We start from the raw sequence: 17,500 nt of genomic DNA, 5'->3' as shown, positions 1-17,500 counted from the left end.
GAAGAGGTAATGCAGATTATAGAAAAAAATATTTAAAAAATCTTTGTATATTCCCACAAGGTGTTAGGGTGCTCTGAATATGAGATCCAAATTTATTTTTCAAACTTGTGAGGTCTACTGTTCAGTCCCTGATGAATTTTCTTTTCTCTTCATTGCTTTTTCGGAGAGTGTTTCTACTTATCTCAATAAGAAAAAAACCCCAAGAGTCTATGTTGAGTAAAAATGTGTCTTCTGAAGGCCTAAACAGAACCCAGCCAAAAACTCCAATAAAATTTTGATCAACTTTGAGGGACTGCTATGACCATGCAGGATCATCCAGACTACTCGTGGTGATTTTACTGCATACTATTCCTATTTATGCACCAGCCTGCAAAATTTGAGCCTCCTACAGATTCTAGTTCTTGAGCAATGAGCTTGTGAACTTTGACAAAAAAAAGAGGCAGAACAAATTTGACACCCCCCTCCCCCTGTAAAACTGGCTGTTACTTGAAAAGTATTGATCTTAGCACAAAAACATTTTACAGAGTGTCTCCTGGGTAACATAGGCACACATGGTATTTTTTTCAGATTTTTTTGAGACGCAAGTGCGTGGGCTCTGGTTGATTTGGCGTGGAATGACCCGTGGTTGACTTTGTTCATTGAAAATGTATCGAACTATTCTGATGAGCTAGATAGAAAGGCAAAGCATTACATTCTGAAGTTGACGACAGCAGGATTGAGTGAATGCCCTACAAGCTACCAGCTGGCACATAGAAAAAGTAGAAAAGCACTCAGAGAGCACAAACCTCCGCCATGCGAAAGCATAACCTCCTCCTGGATCCAGACGGTGATACGGATCACTTCCAAAATCATTAATCGTTTCTTCCTTGGGTCATTTCCATCCATAGCTTTTTGAGTTATCTTGCAAACAGACAAACAAACAAGCAAACAGACAGACAGACAAGCGCGATGAAAACATAACCTCCTTGGCGGAGGTAATGAATTTGTTTTCACCAATTTGTCCCAAACCATAAGTGGGGCACTATGTCGAGAATTGTTAGGACTGGTTAGGTCACATGGTAAGGGATAATATGTATTGAGGTCACTTCCTTCAGCTAGTTGGTGAAATGAATACTTGTCCACACCTTCTAGGCTCATAATTAGTCGGGCCTTTGGAGAGCGGCCAGGGCTTGTTTGTGTTGGCCCTGGTTTGTGTTTCCCTTGTGGGCATTGCAGACTTGGACCCGTCTTCTTCTTGCGTTTATTTGGCTTATAAATGCCAACCGCCATAAAAACGTAAACATTTAATGAACTTGCGCTGCTTAAGATTAGTGTCACACAGTGAAGTACAGCGGGCGGTGAGAGCCACTAGCTATGTGACTTCACACTGGGAGGCTACGGCAAGCTGACTCCTAGACATTGCGATCACAGACGGTAGGCCTTTCATCCAGGTTTTTACACCATGTACTAGGGACAATGGATATGTTAGCTGGCCATTTTTGGTGTGTTGTATTCACCTTGCGGCTGTAATTCTCTAATGTTCTTACAGCTGAGGTTTCAGCTATATTAGAACATACCTAGACCAGGGGTTCTCACTGTTTTTGGTTCCAAGGACCCCTTTTAGGGGATAACGTTTTCCGAGGACCCCCTTGTAACCGTAACAGTTAACCATTCGTATTCTCTGAAGTTGTGGCCGGGTCCACTATCCCAAGTTAATGTGGGTAGGACCAAATAAGACAGAATTTGCTTGTTTTATGGGTGAAAAGAGCATCATCTTTTTAAAATGTTAACTTTATAATTTCAAGCAAATTATTTCACGGACCCCTTGGCTATGGGTCACGGACCCCACTTTGAGAACCACTGACCTAGACAACAGGGCTGAGGCTTCAGCTATACTGTACGTACGCTTCAGGCTTGGATAGTCCTTCAACCAATCAGACCAACGATCCGGGTGTGCCTGGCTGATAAGCCAGTTTGTGATTGGTTCCAGCAAACGTGGACAGGAAGCAGGAGAGATAAATGTGCAGGTTTCCAGCCTGAGCCTGCAGGGCGCAATCCAATCGCCGGCAGATCAGGCAGGGTTCACCCGGTCTAGTTGAAAGGGTCTGTAGTGTGAGACTGCACTTATCTGTCGTTCATTTGTGCTTCTATCAACCCCCCTGACCCTCACGTTGTTATACCAGAGACGGTTTATAAAAAAAAACCCTTTATGACTCATCTTCCTAACTATACGATCTTTGGTTCTACTCTCCATCTCTGTGTTTCTCCGTCACCTCCACCCCTCCCAGGTCTTCTCCCCGCTGTCGGACTCCATCCTGGCGGAGCGCACGGTGCGGGTGCTGGAGGAGCGGGTCAGCATCACGGAGCTCGGGCTGCAGCTGCTCAGCGGCCTCTCGCTCAGCCTGCAGCTCAGCCCGGGCAGCAACAGGGCCGTCCTCGCCACGGCAACCACGCAGGAGGAGCTCAGCAGCCCCAAACAGGTCAGTCCGCAGCCCGAGACCGACCAATCAGATTCTTACAGGTCAGTCCGCAGCCCACGCCCGACCAATTAGATTCCTTCCCCTCGCCACGACTCTTATGACACACAAGAGCTTAATTAGTTTCCAGCAATGACACACAACAAATGGTCTTCACATTCACTGGAGGTGTGAACCAACTTCTTTACATCGCAGTGACTAAACACGCATGTATGTTCATAATTATCGCCGTGGCGCGCGCTGAGCTCACCATGGCGACGGGCAGGGGATGAGCCGAGCTGAGCCGGTGGGAACGGGTCAGCGGAGAACGGGGAGTGCAGAGGAGCACCGGGGCGTGAGGCGCCATTGTCTCTCTGTCCGCTAATGACTCCCGTGGCAATCGCTTCTCTGCTCGCTCACGCGCACACGCGCTGCCGCCGTAATCGCTTAAAAATCAACCCCGCTGCTCTCCTGCTCATCACGTAAGCCCCCATTATTGTGAAAATGAGCAAATTTTTCCAGATATGCAGGGGGTGATGTAACGCAGGATTGAGGACGTGCTGCTGAGCATGGAAATGGTGTTGTCCTCTTGATCAGACACGCCTTACTATTTCCTCTCTCTCTCTCTCTCTCTCTCTCTCTCTCCACTTTTTTTTTAATCCAACTTCTATTTTCTTCTGTTTAACTTTTCACTTCGCCCTGTCTCTGTTGTTCTTTCACGGCACCATCCCTCTCTCTCTGTCTCCCCTGTTTGTAAGGACATCAATGAAATATAGCAAAAATACTTCTGGGAAAATAACATTACAGCAGACATCTCACTCTCTCTCTCTCTCTCTCTCTCTCTCTCTCTCTCTCTCTCTCTCTCTCTCTCTCACATATCTGTCTCTCTCTCCCTCTCCTGCCTGTAAGCACATCAATGAAATGTTAGCACATCAAGCAAAAAATACTTCTAGATAAATTACAGCTCTCTTTCTCTCTAATTTTCTCTCTCCCTCCCCCTTTCTCCCTCTCTCTCTCTCTCTCTCTCTCCCTCTCTCTCTCTCTCTCTCTCTCTCAGGAGGCGGTGTTGAGCTCCTGGCTCCAGTTCAGCGACGGCTCGCTGACCCCGCTGGAGCTGTACGACCCGGCGCACTACCGTCTGTCGGCGACGTCGCTGGACGAGGGCGTGGTGTCGGTGCAGGGCGAGGCCCCGGCGGTGCGCGTGGTGGCGGAGGGCGAGGGCCAGGGGGCGCTGGTGAGGGCCGAGATGGGCATCCACGAGGCCTGCCACAAGTCCAAGAGGAAGACCGTGCTGGCCGTGGGGCTCGGCAGCCTGAAGGTCAAGTTCCAGGTCGGGGGCAGGCGGGGGGACGGTAGCGGCGGCGGCGGCGGCGGCGGGAACGGAACCGGCGGTGCGGGCGGAGAGGGCGGCGCGAGCGGCCCCGCGAGCGGGAAGGACGGCGGGAGCGACTACGGCAACGACGGCGAGGAGGTGGCGGAGGGCAAGCCGCCGGTGGCGGCCACGGAGCAGGACGGGGCGTCCAGCTCGGCGTCGGAGCGCGAGGAGAGCGCCATGCGCAAGCTCAGCACCACCACCAAGCCCACCGTCAGGGACGGCCGGGGCAGCGGGGGCAGCCCTGGCGCTGACGCCGCCGCCGCCGCCAACTCCTCCGGAGACCTGGGCAAAGCCCCCGGCAACCTGGTCAACTACAACAACTTCCCCGCCCAGGTGGAGGTGCCCAAGAGCGTGGAGAAGGAGGCCGACGACAACCGAGACGGCGACGGAGACGGCGACGGAGACGAGGAGGAGGGCGCCAGCAGCCTGGACAACCCCCTGGGCCTGCGCCCGCTAAGCGACCTGGAGATCGGCATGTACGCGCTGCTGGGAGTCTTCTGCCTGGCCATCCTGGTCTTCCTGGTCAACTGCATGACGTACCTGGTCAAGTTCCGCCACAAGCAGCTGCCCGCGGGGCAGGGCGGCTCCGAGCCCGCCGGGCACCACCACCACCACCAGCACCAGCACCACCGGCACGACTGGGTGTGGCTGGGCACGGACGCCGAGCTGGTGATGAGCGTGCCGGGCAGCCCCATGCAGCACGAGCAGCACCTGCTGCACCCGCACCACCAGCACCACGCGCACGCCCAGCAGGCCACCACCGTCATCGACATCGACCGCACGGGAAGCCTCGCCCGCCGCGGCCACTGCCCGGCCCTGGGGTCGCCCGCCATCGTCGCCACCGGACACGGAGTCGCCGCCGTCAGTGCTGTCACCGGAGGGGTGATGGTGGGGGGATGCCAGGGTGGGACGTTAGGCCGAGGAGGAGGTGGTGGTGGAGGTGGTGGTGGTGGAGGAGGAGGTGGTTGTGGCGCGGGAGTGCCAGCGGGGTTGGCGTGCGGGGAGTCGGTCCACTCGCCCACCAGCAAGCGCAAGCGGGTGCAGTTCACCACCTTCGGCTCGCTGGACCGCCACTCGCCCCACCTGCCGCCGCGCGCCAACGGCAACGGGGGCATCCACTGGGTGGGCAAGGAGGCGTCGGACTGCTGTGACGGAGGAGGAGGAGGAGGGGGGGATGACGACGAGGGGAGCGAAACCCAAGTGCCCGATTCAGACTCTCTAGAGCAGCTTTAATAGACCATGCAGAGGACCTGGGACGTAACGTCCAGACTTAAAAAAAGAGAAAAAAAAACTGCCCAAATAGACTCACGTGGGCCGAAGAGTCCATGTATCCCTGAGGGCAGTCATAACTTGATCGGTTGGGGGCCTATTTTACTGACGGACTAACATTTAGCAGACGCTTCTATCCAAAGTGATATGGACTCACAAATGGCGGGTTAGGGAATTGAACCTGGGCCAGTCACGCTACCCCTACTCCACCATGCCTGCTATCCAACTATCCAAGCCTGCTAACCAAGTTATGACGTCCAAAGTGCTACAGGATACTAGGCCCAGAGGGACGATGAAAACAAAAACACAAACTGGAATGAAATGGGCACTTCAGATGGAATAATCAAAGCTTTGCAAAATGTCGGCCAGGATCCATGGACTGCTACATGGGGGGGTGGGGGGTCGGGGCAGTTGAGGATGAGAGCCTTCGAGGAAACTGGAGATGTTTCTGGAGTAAATCTCCAATCTTTCTTCTTCGAGGTCGTTGACTATTTGTCTCATCACCTCAATGCCTTTCTCCACGGGGTACAAGAGGAGCATACTGACACACTGATAGCGTATCAGTGTGTGTGTAAATGGCTTATCCATTCATACTGTGCTACTGCTCATTGGAGGAATCGAGGAGTAGGAGAACTACTTCAACCAAGGCCTTTTACATGCTACACAGGACTCTTATATCAAAGAGATGTTAAGAATAAGAGGGGTGGGGGGCTCATATACAGTACTTGTGGGACTCAGATGAGAGATATCAGTTGTCCAAGCCAAGGCAAACCTGATTTAACTGACTTGTAAGTATGTGTGTGTGTGTTTTTGTGTGAGAGGCTATCTTAGGATGGTTGATTTAAAAAAGAAAAAAAAAAGAAGAGAAAAATAATCATATTTTGGTTATGGATGTGGTTGTAAAGGCACACACAGCTGATGGTTCCATACAGTATTTTAACATGTACATGTTTCTGTTAGTCCTTACACATTTGTATGCCAAGCTCACATGTGAACTGTGAAGAGACAACGCTCACTGGTGTATGCATCTGTAAACAGCACAAATCTGTTGTGAGACTTTTTCTTATTATACTGTGTTACACATGTCTGGGTGTTGTATAGAGTATTCGGTTACAGACGTTTTTTTTGTTCTTCATCATGCATTTTATGTACCGACTGCTTTGAATTCTTTTTTTCATTAAAACTTCAGACAGTTTCCTGTCAATATTATCGGTGGCGTATAGTTGGAATTGTAGGGTCCATTACCAGGCTTATAGATAGGCTATTTATGCATTTAGCCTGGAAAAATGCTGAATCACAAAAATGGATCATTACTGTTCAGTCTAGTCTGAGAACTTGGCAAAGTATTGTCAGTCAGTGCTGCCATTGTGCTTTTACACACACACATTTTCCTCACACACACACTTGTCAGCATGGGAGGATTTATGTGTTAGACAAAAAACAAACAAACAAACAACAATAACAATAATAACAGCAGCTTGATTTATGCTCATATATCTTTGGCCTTTCGGTGCTTTCTGAAAAAGGAAACAATGAAGGGAGGGCTGGCTGTTCTAGAATGTTCCAGATGGAGTGTTGACGGCACACAGTTCTGCCTCCATTACACACTCCCTCGCCACTAAATGTCATCTCAGCATCTCAGTCTCGGAGTCTCTGCTCCGACTGACATTCATACGTGCCACCCTCGGGTGAGTATCATGGGTCTCTCTCCAAGCCTCCAACCTTTCTGTGACTTCTGATCTTTTCTGGGATATTGGGTTTCTCGGAGCGAGAGGCCGGAGGGTGACCTGAAGCTGCTGCTGCTGCTGCTGCTGCTATCTCGTCTCGGTGGTGGCATATGAAAAATGAATGAGGATTCAGAAACAGGACAGGAGATAAGTGTCTCTCTCTGGGCCTAATTGTGAATGAAGTGGGGTACTTCAGAGTCAGAACAGAAAGCCTTTTGAAGGTCCCAGAGAAATGCCACTCCTGTCACCTCCTGGTCACCTCACAGCTCCAGAACATGTGCTAATGTCAATATATACTGTAGGTTACGGGAGCGTTCATTTGAATTGGCTAGTCAGCAGAGTGGCTAGCATCACCTCCAAACTACCTACATTCATCAACGGTCCCATTCAAGGAGAAAATACAGACTGATAACATAATATATGGATTACATAGTCTGCAAGATGAAAACTAGGCTGTATATTTTAACAAACGTGTTTTGAGCAATAAAACAGGTTAACCATAACACTACTGTAGCTGATCAAGCTGCTAAGTTACCAAATAGCAAGATTACCTGCCCAAAAGCAGAAACAGTCAGCAGCCACGGTATAAATGTCCATGCCTTCAACTTCCTGAGGCGTCGCCATCCATCCTTGCACTCTTGACAAGTCTGAAATGTTACCAGGGGAAAAGGATTTCCAACTCAGCTGGAGACTAGCTTATCCAGGGCTGAAAACTGAATAGTAATCTAAGCGCTTTGGGTTGCTCTCTGTGCTTACAAAAATGTGCTATATAAATAAAAGTGACTTGACTTGACTTGAAAACATAACCCTGGCTACATTAAACACACTCATTTCGAGCTACTCTACACTATTTTTGTACACAACAATATCACAGCACACAACACTTTTGCCTCATGGTGGAAACTATTGGAAAAACATAAAAAATAAAGTTGGGATAAATAAATAAATAAACACACCACTGGTGAGCCAACAAAGTTTTCATCTTGGGCTACAACTTCATATTCGCCACACACAACTTCTTCTACTAATTGCACTTGTAATGCAGCCAAGATAGCTAGCGCTTGGTTGAGTGTCAGGAGGCTGTGTTCACTCATGCGCAACACGTGCAGAAATTGAGAGTGTGTGCACGAAGGGAAGTTGAATTGATAGACTGATTAGTCTCCATATATTTGCTGCTGCCCAATGACTTGGTGGGATTTTGACATCCCTGCAGCCTCCAGAGGTGACTGAAATTTGTTTTGATGTCCGAGCATTTAATTAATTGGTTGCTCGCAGGGTGCAAAGATTTCTGGTAACATAGCACAAAATGCTTCAGAAGTGATCTCCTAACCTACCTTTAACTATACAGCATAATACTATTTTAAAAAAAAAAAAAAACGTGGCATTTAAAAGTAGCCAGCAATTGTGCATGGTTTCGTGCTTGTTCATGTTAAGATCATTTCTTAGCAGCCAATTTTGCCCAAAACAACATACTGTAGCCTACATTATATTTTAACCAAGGACCACCAGATGTACAGTATCTCACCACTTCCTTCAGTATTCCCAAAAACACCCCACACAGGGTTTTTTATTTTTGGAGCAAGGGCTCCCCACAGAGACTGAGCACTCATGGGATGGGCAGCTAGCAGTTCGTGAGGAGAAAACAAATGATGGGCTTGAATTATTGGGAAACTGACCTTTTCAGACAGATTTCTTGGTGTCTAGGTTGAATATCTCATACAGCCTCTGTACTTTAACTAAGTCGATTTGACTCATTTTCATCCGAGAGGTTTGGATAACAAATATTTTCCACAAAGGCGTGGTTCTGAGAGGTGTTTATTTGTTCATATTGAATGTCCTAATGAAGTGCATGAGCGTGAAGAACATAATAACCGCATAAATCTGAACATACAGTATATGACAGAAGAATTCGAAACCATTAAATAACACAAAATGCCCCTAAAATATTTAAAACATAATAAAATTATGCTTTGAGTAAACAAGAAAACATTGAGTAAACAAGCAACTATGATTTGTAACCAATTAAATGTTTCAGTACAGTGAATAACTTTTAAATAAAACAGCAAATCACCAATGCCAAAATAACTCACATAATACAGGGCTTTGTTGATATTAATTCCAAAGCAGAGATATTTCATGATTAATGAAAAATGTATTTAGCCTCACTTTCCTCTCACAGCTAAGCAAGTGAAAGGTGCAATGCCCAAATCTCATATCCACAGGGTAAACATTACAAAGAATACTTAACGAAGTCCAGCAGACTGGAACCCTGATAGTCTGCTACCCAGAAAATTAAGACACTAATGTTGTATGACAGCTAGCTGATGTAATGACATAAAGCTAGTTAACCATTGCATTTAAATTACCCCCAAAATGGCAGATTCCTGCAGTGATCAAGTCACATCCACTGGCAATGCCTGTGGACCTAAACCTTTGTCCACCTTCATACTTTGACTGACAGAAAATGGCTGCCAACTCTTAGTCAATGCATGGGTCATTGCCTCAACTCACAATTAAATCCACGTCCACAATTAAAGATTCTCATCCAAACACACAAAACACACAAATTTGCATAGAAAAGGGCCCTGGTTGGGGTCACTGTGTGCCTTTTGGTTATTGTTTGATTGTAAATGTAAATTGATTTGCTTCACATGAAACTTACTTGTAAACTGGACACAGATTGAAATCACTTTAGCTTTTGAGTAGAAAAGAAAGCGGAAATAGAGAGTGAAACATGAAAACACTGTCCTTGAAAGCCTGCTATCTGTCTGCTTCAGTATTCCTGAGATTCTTAGAGCACCAGACAGGAGCAAGAGACGGAGAGGAAGAGATGATGGAAAGATGTGAAGTTCACTGGCCTGCAATCTGGCCCTGAGAAAAGTTTAAGTGAGACGAGAGAGTGTCTGGATCCATTTAAAGTTGGAACCTTGGTCCTGGAACCTGACGACAGCATTTGATTAGACATAAAAGCAGCCCTATTTTGAATATTTTGAATTGAAAAAATATGTATTTGATCAGGCAAGATCATATTTTTTTTGTCTAACAGTCAAAAGCCCCAATCTTCAAATCCTTCTTTTTTTTTGTGTTTTTGTTTTTGTAAAGCCAGGAGGCCAATTTTGATCTAGTGCAAATGATCTCATCATTTTCTTTTTTCTTTAAAGTAGTAAACTGGTCATTGAGGAAGACACTTCAGTGTCCACGTAAACCACAGTAGCTCTGGAAGAGGGCCTCTTCCTCATGAGTGCAGCGTCTCCACCAGCTCCTGGTACGTTCTCCTCTCCTGGACAAAGCTGTGGTGTTCACCCACGTAGCGCTTGCCATTTTCGGTCAGCCGTTCTCGAAGGGGCTTGTCGTCCAGCAACTGCTCGGCCATCAGGATGAAGTCCTGGAAAGGAAGCACAGGAAGCAACAACTTGTGACCATGGGGGTAGAGCCAGAGCAAAGAGCTGCCATCACCATGGTAACTCGGTGGGCTACTTCACCTGCTGTCATATGTTAGCATTAGCTTTCCCGGCACTGCTGCTTCAAAAAGAAAAAGGGAAAAAAAAAAACACCTTAGCAACTTGTCTTTTTCAATTTGAGTCACTACCTGTACTCTAGTGGGTGATATCTGAAGTGAATTACACGCTCTTCCATCTCCAGTAACTTACTGCGAAGAGGGAGACTTCGGCTGTCACTCGGCTCATAACAAGGGCTTCAAGGCCGAGCCAAAATGAGGCAGCTAAATTGGCCACTGATTCAGCATTGACTTGCCGTCTCACAAAGGACTTTAGCTTAAGCACTGAATCATGACGAAATACCGCAGATTACCCAGGGGTTGTTTTTTTTCTCCTCCACTGCTTCTTTATTTATTTATTTATTTTTTGCAGGCCTCGCTGTGGTGAGTCATAGATTAATCTAATGTGACAGCGGGAGCATTCATGATTAACAGCGCTGAGGACCGGGAACTGCAGCGTCCACCCCTTCCCCCTTCGGCACGACGACAGGACAGGCCAGGCCTCGAGTGTCCTCCGTTAACCCCTGCCCATTCTGAAGCCGCTTCAGTTGGACTTGGTCTCCACGGAGGCGATTCAGATGTGAGGGGTTGGGATGAAGGGGGAATGAGAGGGAGGGGGAGTACTGGGCAAACCATGTCCCTGACCTCTCACTACATTAGCATGGGGCTGGATCTTGGACTTACAGTACTAATGCTGGGCATGGATGGATGGATGGATGGATGGATGGATGGATGGATGGATGGATGGATGGATGGATGGATGGATGGATGGATGGATGGATGGATGGATGGATGGATGGATGGATGGATGGATGGATGGAAAAAAGGGGAGAGCATGAGCACAGTTTACCCCCACCAGAAAGTATGCAATCGAGATTCCAACATTTGAGGTGGTCAGCTTGACTAGAGTGCATTGGCCGAGCCTTGCCCTGGGCAAAAACCTTTTTGATAATTCCATCAGCCCTGCCAGGTAAGTATCCAGGGTCCACTGTCTCAAAACGTCCATGACTTCCCTGTACCTGGTCTGCCCCCAACATGCTGCCCACCGTCTGGTCCTTGACAAGGGTGTCTGTGGCCACTGCTGCCTTCTGACCACTGTGTCACTATAAACACCAGCTGCTGGAGAAAGAGCCAACGGGCAGACGGGCGAGCAGGCAAACTAACAAACAACCTGCCGGTCTGGAACTGCCAGGCGAGGTGCAAACTTCACCTAATTGAAAAAAAAAAAAAAAAACCCTACAAAAAATACATATAAAAACATCAGGTTAATGAGATGGTTCCCTGAACACCAGTACACTCTGAATACACACACCCACACACACCCACATACACACAGGCTCCTTCTCCACTCTTCTGTGAGCCTGGCCTGGAGCCCTTGCATCGGTGGAGAGCGCTAGGACCTGGCAAAGGTGTAATGGCTCAGCCTCCTTCAGCAGGCGCCAGGGTGTCAACACTAGCCAGCAGCTCCTCTCATGAAAGACGCCCAGTCGGCCACCTACAGTAACTCCTTCACTTCAACAGGAGCAGGAGCTTTTCAAGTGCCTCTCCGGGGTGGTGATGGCAGTGGAGCGACGTGTTTCAAAGCGTTCTGGGAAGTGAAAGCAGCAGAGCTGTGTGTATTCATGGACCTGCAGTCCACAGAGTGAAAAAGGGGAAACAGTCGCTTTTAATTACGCCGGCAAAGCTCTGAAAGCTGCTGGAGCTCACGCTGATGAGAGAGGGGCAAGCAAGGTTTAGAACAACTCAGCAGGCCTCCTACAGTTAAGTGTGTTTCAGCCATGAACCGCTCACATGATAATGTCCATGACCTTTCTCTGTATACTGTACATACAGGCACAGTTGAGAAGCCATGGTCATCTATCTGAGATATCAGATCTAACATTGGAAACATCTACAAACTGACGCAAACTCAACACCATAAGGTTTGCTGTATGTGAGAATTTGACACGAGATTGATGAAATGTGTCTCTGTAAAATTATCAGATACATTTAGCCAGATGGCCAGGCGCTGCAAACTACTATAAAAAGTCTAAAGCAGAACTTTGTGAAGTTTTGACTTTGTTTGACTGCTTTGTCTCCTGCGTGCTATTGTTGAAAATCAGCCGATCAGCTCAGTTCAGATTCCTGAACCAGCCACAGAAATAGAAACAGATTCACAGAAATGTGCCTTTCCCCTATCTGGATCCGGTTTCAGAAAGTAAAAGTCCTGCCACATGTTTGTTCCAACTATTCACGTCATCAGCTGATTCCGAGCAAAACGATTAAGTCAGGTAGATCAGCTAATTAGTGAAATCACAAAAATAGAACCGATCCATGGCAGGGCTTTTATTTTTTCCGAAGCCGGACTTTTTTACATCTCTGGTGAGAACGCTCTCAGCAGTATTGTGTAGCCCTGTGCTTACTGCAGTGGCCATTAGTGCTATTAGAGAGGGTTGGGAAAGAGGCTGACCACTAGCCTGATTACCATCGACTTTCAAAGGCTCTGCGAGACTTTAGTCTGACCAAGAGCCTGTGCTAACACGGTTTCTCCAAGCGCTGGTTGACCCGCCTCCTTTAAGTGCCTCGATTTGCTACTGGTCGATGTCAGAAAGCGGTTTGCCGAGTTTAAACCAATAACAACACTCTTTCCTCTGCCTTGAACACGCCTCTACCCAGAGCAGTTGGGGCTGCTCAAAGTTGATTGGTTCTCGACCAAAAGGGGGCAGTTCCGCAGTTTTCGAGAACTCAGAAATCCTTCTCAATGAGCAGTTGACCAGACCAGAGACAAGAAAAGCCGAAGGTGTTACGTCACTGGGAGGGCGTGCCAGGCGAGCTGACCACTGCTCCATCCTTTATTGGCCCCTCATCATGGCCTCCTGCACACTGCATCACCAATAAGGCCATTGATCATGTCCTTTTCCATTCCCCCCCTCTCTCTCAATCACTACTTTTGTAACATACACTGCAATGTTCTCCCTTACTTTCCTTTTTGTTTTATTAAAAAAAAAAGGAGGACTTTGAAGACTAAAATAGACAGTTTTGAAAAACGACATTCACGATTATTCCAACAGCACTGACACAAGTGCTGCTTTTAAGCTTCCCTTTCATATTCAAAGGATTTTTTAATAAAGTTGAATGCTGATCGCTGGGGTAATTTTCCTGAGACCTTCTAAGCGGCTCGTTCTCTGTTTTCCCAGGGAGGACAGGCGTCGTCTTTTTGAAAGCGGAGCATTGATGTCGGTCCTTGAGGGTTGCGGTTTTTAGCTCGCGGGAGACTCCCGTGCCATCTGCGAGCCTCTCCGCTCGGCTCCGTTCGGCGCGGCTTAGCGGGCACCACCGGCTTGCACTCCCCGGCCGCCCGCTGAGAACGCCTGATCCTCTGGCACCGGCGCAACGCAATCACGTCAGCGCCAGCTTGTGTGCCAACTAGCGCGCCACCGCTGGGAACCTCTCCATTTTTTTTGTTGTTGGGTTTTTTTCTTCTTTTTTTCTTCTGTCTGATCTGTCGTTTCTCTCTCTCTCTCTCTCTGTCTCTCTATTTCAAATCTCAATATCTGGGTGAAAATTCACATTTTCAAATGGTGTCACTTTTTGGTGAGATGTTTATTTTCAAAGGTTGTTGGTGGAATACGATGGCTTTATCTCAATAAACAGAGGAGCATGTTCAGTGGCAGACTTCTATCACTGTCGTGTTCAACAGACAGGTTGAAGAGGTCTTTTGTCCCCAGGGCCACACAAAAGGGGACGGGAGAAATGGCCTTTTCAGCATGAGTCTGTTTGTCTCCGCTCCTACCGTCATATCACTGCTGTCCATCTGACTGTTCTACAGGCTTTATTAGCCCTTCTACGCAATTTTCACATTTCTGTGAGTGATTTGTATGTATGTGAGATGTTTGTTGTGTTCTGTCTGTCTGTCTGTCTGTCTGTCTGTCTGTCTGTCAATTGACTTAGCAGGTCTGCTAGTGATGATAACTACAAACTCCTCAGGGAGCTACTTCAGCACAGTGAACCTGTAACCCAGCAGGTGATCACTGGTCAGTTACAGCCTTAGTGCGGGCAGCTCTGGACCCCCTGCGTCCAATTTACGCCCGTGCCAAGAGATAGAGGACCTCTCGTCTCAAACACGCCTGCCTCTGAACTAAGGGCACACTGTACAATGCTGTCCGTGCTACCCTTGGCAACAAACAAATCCCAGAGGAGATAAAAAACAAACAGAAAAAAAACAAACAAACAAAAATCAAACAAACACAACCCAACAGAAACTGTTTCCATGGCGGCGGTGTCACTGAATCTAAATAAACTTTAAAAGTGGCTTCAATAGCATTGAATGTAGACATGTCTAGCTAATACATTGTTTTAAATGTAGGCTATAGCCATTTAATCATGTTCTATCTGCCAAGCAGCAGCTTAGCCACTATACATGGATTCCCTGGCAGGTGTAATAGAAAGAAACAACATTCCAGTGGATATTTCACGTCTTATCAAAAACTGGCGGCTGTTAAGAGTGAGAGTTTCTGCCTCGAAAATAAAGCTAAGACATGTTTGTGAATTTAAGGATTCTAACCATATGCTGTGAAGTTACATGCAAGTCTCTTTTACGAAGGAAACCCATGCTAAAAATACAATTCTGTGGTAACAAATTTAATCATGTTGGTAGGAACACGTGTTGTAGTATGTGACTAGTACAGTGCAATATATATATAGAGGCTTTTGCATCTGAACTCTTCAATTGTAATTAAATTAAATTAAATTGTAACATAATTGAAATAGATTAAGAAAGCTACCGCTATGGGGACAACTATGGTTCGATTAATTTGTTGCCTTGACAACACTAGGTCATGGTTTCAGTATTCCATACATTTAATTTGTGTAGCGCTTGTTTAGACACTCAAAGACGTTTGGATGAGTAAAGGCCTTAAGTAAAGTGCTTGCAGCAGCTTTAAAGGAGGCCAGAGCTCCCAGCAGGAGGAGCAGAAGGTTTGCCCTGATACTGTGACCTGTGACCTATCAACTCTTGGGGTCAAGAGGATTTACTTGGCCATGGACCAGTGCACATGGCTCACTGTTTACATACGTCAAAGGGAAATCCTTCCAACATGTGTGTTTTGTGTGTATGTATGTGTGTGAATGTGTGTGTGTGTGTGTGTGCATGCATCTATTTGAGTGTGAAAGACAAAGAAGTGAGAGGGAAAGACAGAGATAGAGAGAGAAAAAGAGAGTGAGTGAGTGAGTGAGAGTGTGTGAGAGAGACAGAGAAAGACAGCGACAGAGTGAGTGAATGAGCGAGAAAGAGAGAGAGAAGACAGTCTTACTTGAGGGGAGGAGTAGAGCAGCCCAGTGACCTCATGCTGAACAATAGCGGCGTTCCCGGGAATGTCTCTGGCCAACACGGGCAATCCCAGATCCATGGCCTGAGGACCACAGATAGGGAAATCATAAAGCCATCCCTTTCCCCATCAATCCCACAACCCCCCAGGGAACATAACCAGGATTAATGGCAGCGTGTAAAGCCTGGCATTTGGGGGCATGCCAGAGACCTCTGAGTAACGGCTATGACCAACTCCGACCTTTTTTTTAGGGCTCCCGCTTTCTTTCTATTCAAAGAAGCATGCAGGTACCCTAGATTACATGTCAGTGGACATAAATAACGCATCGACATATCCACCGTGCAATGCAGCCATAATGCCCGGTGCAAGTGCTAGAATGCCACCGGGGTTAAAGGAGAACTCCAGGTTTTCACATATATCTCTGTTTCTGGAGGTCACAGAGTGCTGTCGGTGCGAAACAAATCTAAAAACCAATCGGATCTACCTAGCTCGAGTTGCTACAGCATGCAGCTAGCACAGCCAAGCAGCTACAGCTCTACACTCTGGGGGCATGTCTGTGAACTCCCATGTGATGTTATCAATGCATGCCTTGCTGGATGAACAGCTGTTTTGGGAGGAGAATAATATAATGTAATAATAATAATAATAACAGTTCTTTATATAGCACTTTAAATACTATAAATTCATATTTTATAGCTCTTTCCAAAAAACCAAGTTCCAACGTGCTGTAAAGTGCTAATGAGAGGGACCTTTAAGGAATGTCTTGTAAATGTAAATCAAGTGTATACAATGAATCTGGTCTCTGCATTTATCTCATCCGTGAATTAGTGAACACACAGAGCACAGCTAGTGAACACACAGTGAGGTGAAGCACACACTAACCCGGAGCAGAGACCTGCCTCACAGCGGCGCTGGGGGAGCAGTGAGGGGTCAGGTGCTTTGCTCAAGGGCACTTCAGACGTGGAGGTGGGTGTAGGAGAGCAGTTCTCCAGCTCCTTTCCCACCCACATTTGTCCCACCGGTCACAAGCCTGAAGCCCTAACCAGTAGGCCACAGCCGCCCCAAGACAGAGAAATGTTATGTAATTTGAAATGAACCGAGATGCGTTCGTTGCCTATTCAAGATCTTACATTCTACATACAGTAATTCCAAGGTGAGAGGTGGACATTCCTTGTTCCAGAAAGTAAAAGTCCCGCCATATTCTACCTGTGCACTTAACACAGGTGATATCACTAACGATCTGATCTACCCGGTTGCTAATTAGGAGGAGCTGGTTTACTAAATGGTTGGATCAAATACTTGGCAGGACTTTTACTTTCTCAACCCGAGATGTCCGCCTCTGGAGATGCATGCTCTGTATCAGTCATGTTACTGTAGAGTAGGGTTTCGCCTACAAATCAATATTTCAGACCAGGAAGAGAATGGTATTTAGTGATTTTTGAAGCTAAATTATTGAATTAACTTACACTATATGTGAAGAGCATTCACTCACCATCATTATCTCATTTTTGACAAAAAGTGGATTTAGAGGCTTTTGCATCTGAACTCTTCATATCATAAAAGTCACAGATCACTTGATTCTCTCAGCATATGCTTCACCCATGACATGACATCTTCAGAGTCTGTCTGTATGACACACACACACACACACACACACACACACACACACACACACATACACATATGCACACATACACATGCACACACATACAGTGAGGAGCACATGTATTTGATACCCTGCTAAAACAGGAATATAAAATCATCATTTGACAATTGATCTTAATGCCTTAACTCAAAAAATTAGTACAAATCAAACCGCCAAGGACACCAATTTTCTTTGTGATTGAAGAATGTATCGTAAATAGATAAATGTTTTCCTTAAATGCTAGGGG

At 46.9% G+C, this 17,500-nt stretch overlaps 2 protein-coding genes across 3 annotated transcripts in view; one reads left to right on the top strand and one right to left on the bottom strand.

Annotated features, from left to right (window-relative positions):
- LOC134089419 (transmembrane protein 132C) overlaps positions 1 to 5,043 on the top strand; it is a 31,825-nt gene extending 26,782 nt beyond the window's left edge. The window contains exons 9-11 of the mRNA XM_062543861.1: positions 2,268 to 2,459; positions 3,493 to 4,698; positions 4,816 to 5,043. Of these exons, the coding sequence (XP_062399845.1) occupies positions 2,268 to 2,459; positions 3,493 to 4,698; positions 4,816 to 5,043 (1,626 nt within the window). The remainder of the gene's footprint in view (positions 1 to 2,267; positions 2,460 to 3,492; positions 4,699 to 4,815) is intronic.
- Positions 5,044 to 8,608: 3,565 nt separating this feature from the next.
- glt1d1 (glycosyltransferase 1 domain containing 1) overlaps positions 8,609 to 17,500 on the bottom strand; it is a 57,681-nt gene continuing 48,789 nt past the window's right edge. Inside the window, exons 11-12 of one of the 2 annotated variants that reach the window (XM_062542693.1) lie at positions 15,594 to 15,692; positions 8,609 to 10,191 (exon numbers count right to left, since the gene is read on the bottom strand). In XM_062542693.1, coding sequence (XP_062398677.1) covers positions 10,042 to 10,191; positions 15,594 to 15,692 — 249 coding nt within the window. In that variant the 3' untranslated portion in view covers positions 8,609 to 10,041. The remainder of the gene's footprint in view (positions 10,192 to 15,593; positions 15,693 to 17,500) is intronic. The other variant, XM_062542694.1, reaches the window with a different exon arrangement.

This window comes from Sardina pilchardus, chromosome 8 (genome assembly GCF_963854185.1).
Source record: "Sardina pilchardus chromosome 8, fSarPil1.1, whole genome shotgun sequence".
NCBI classification, from domain to species: domain Eukaryota; kingdom Metazoa; phylum Chordata; class Actinopteri; order Clupeiformes; family Clupeidae; genus Sardina; species Sardina pilchardus.
This window is presented reverse-complemented; position numbering and strand designations above follow the sequence as displayed.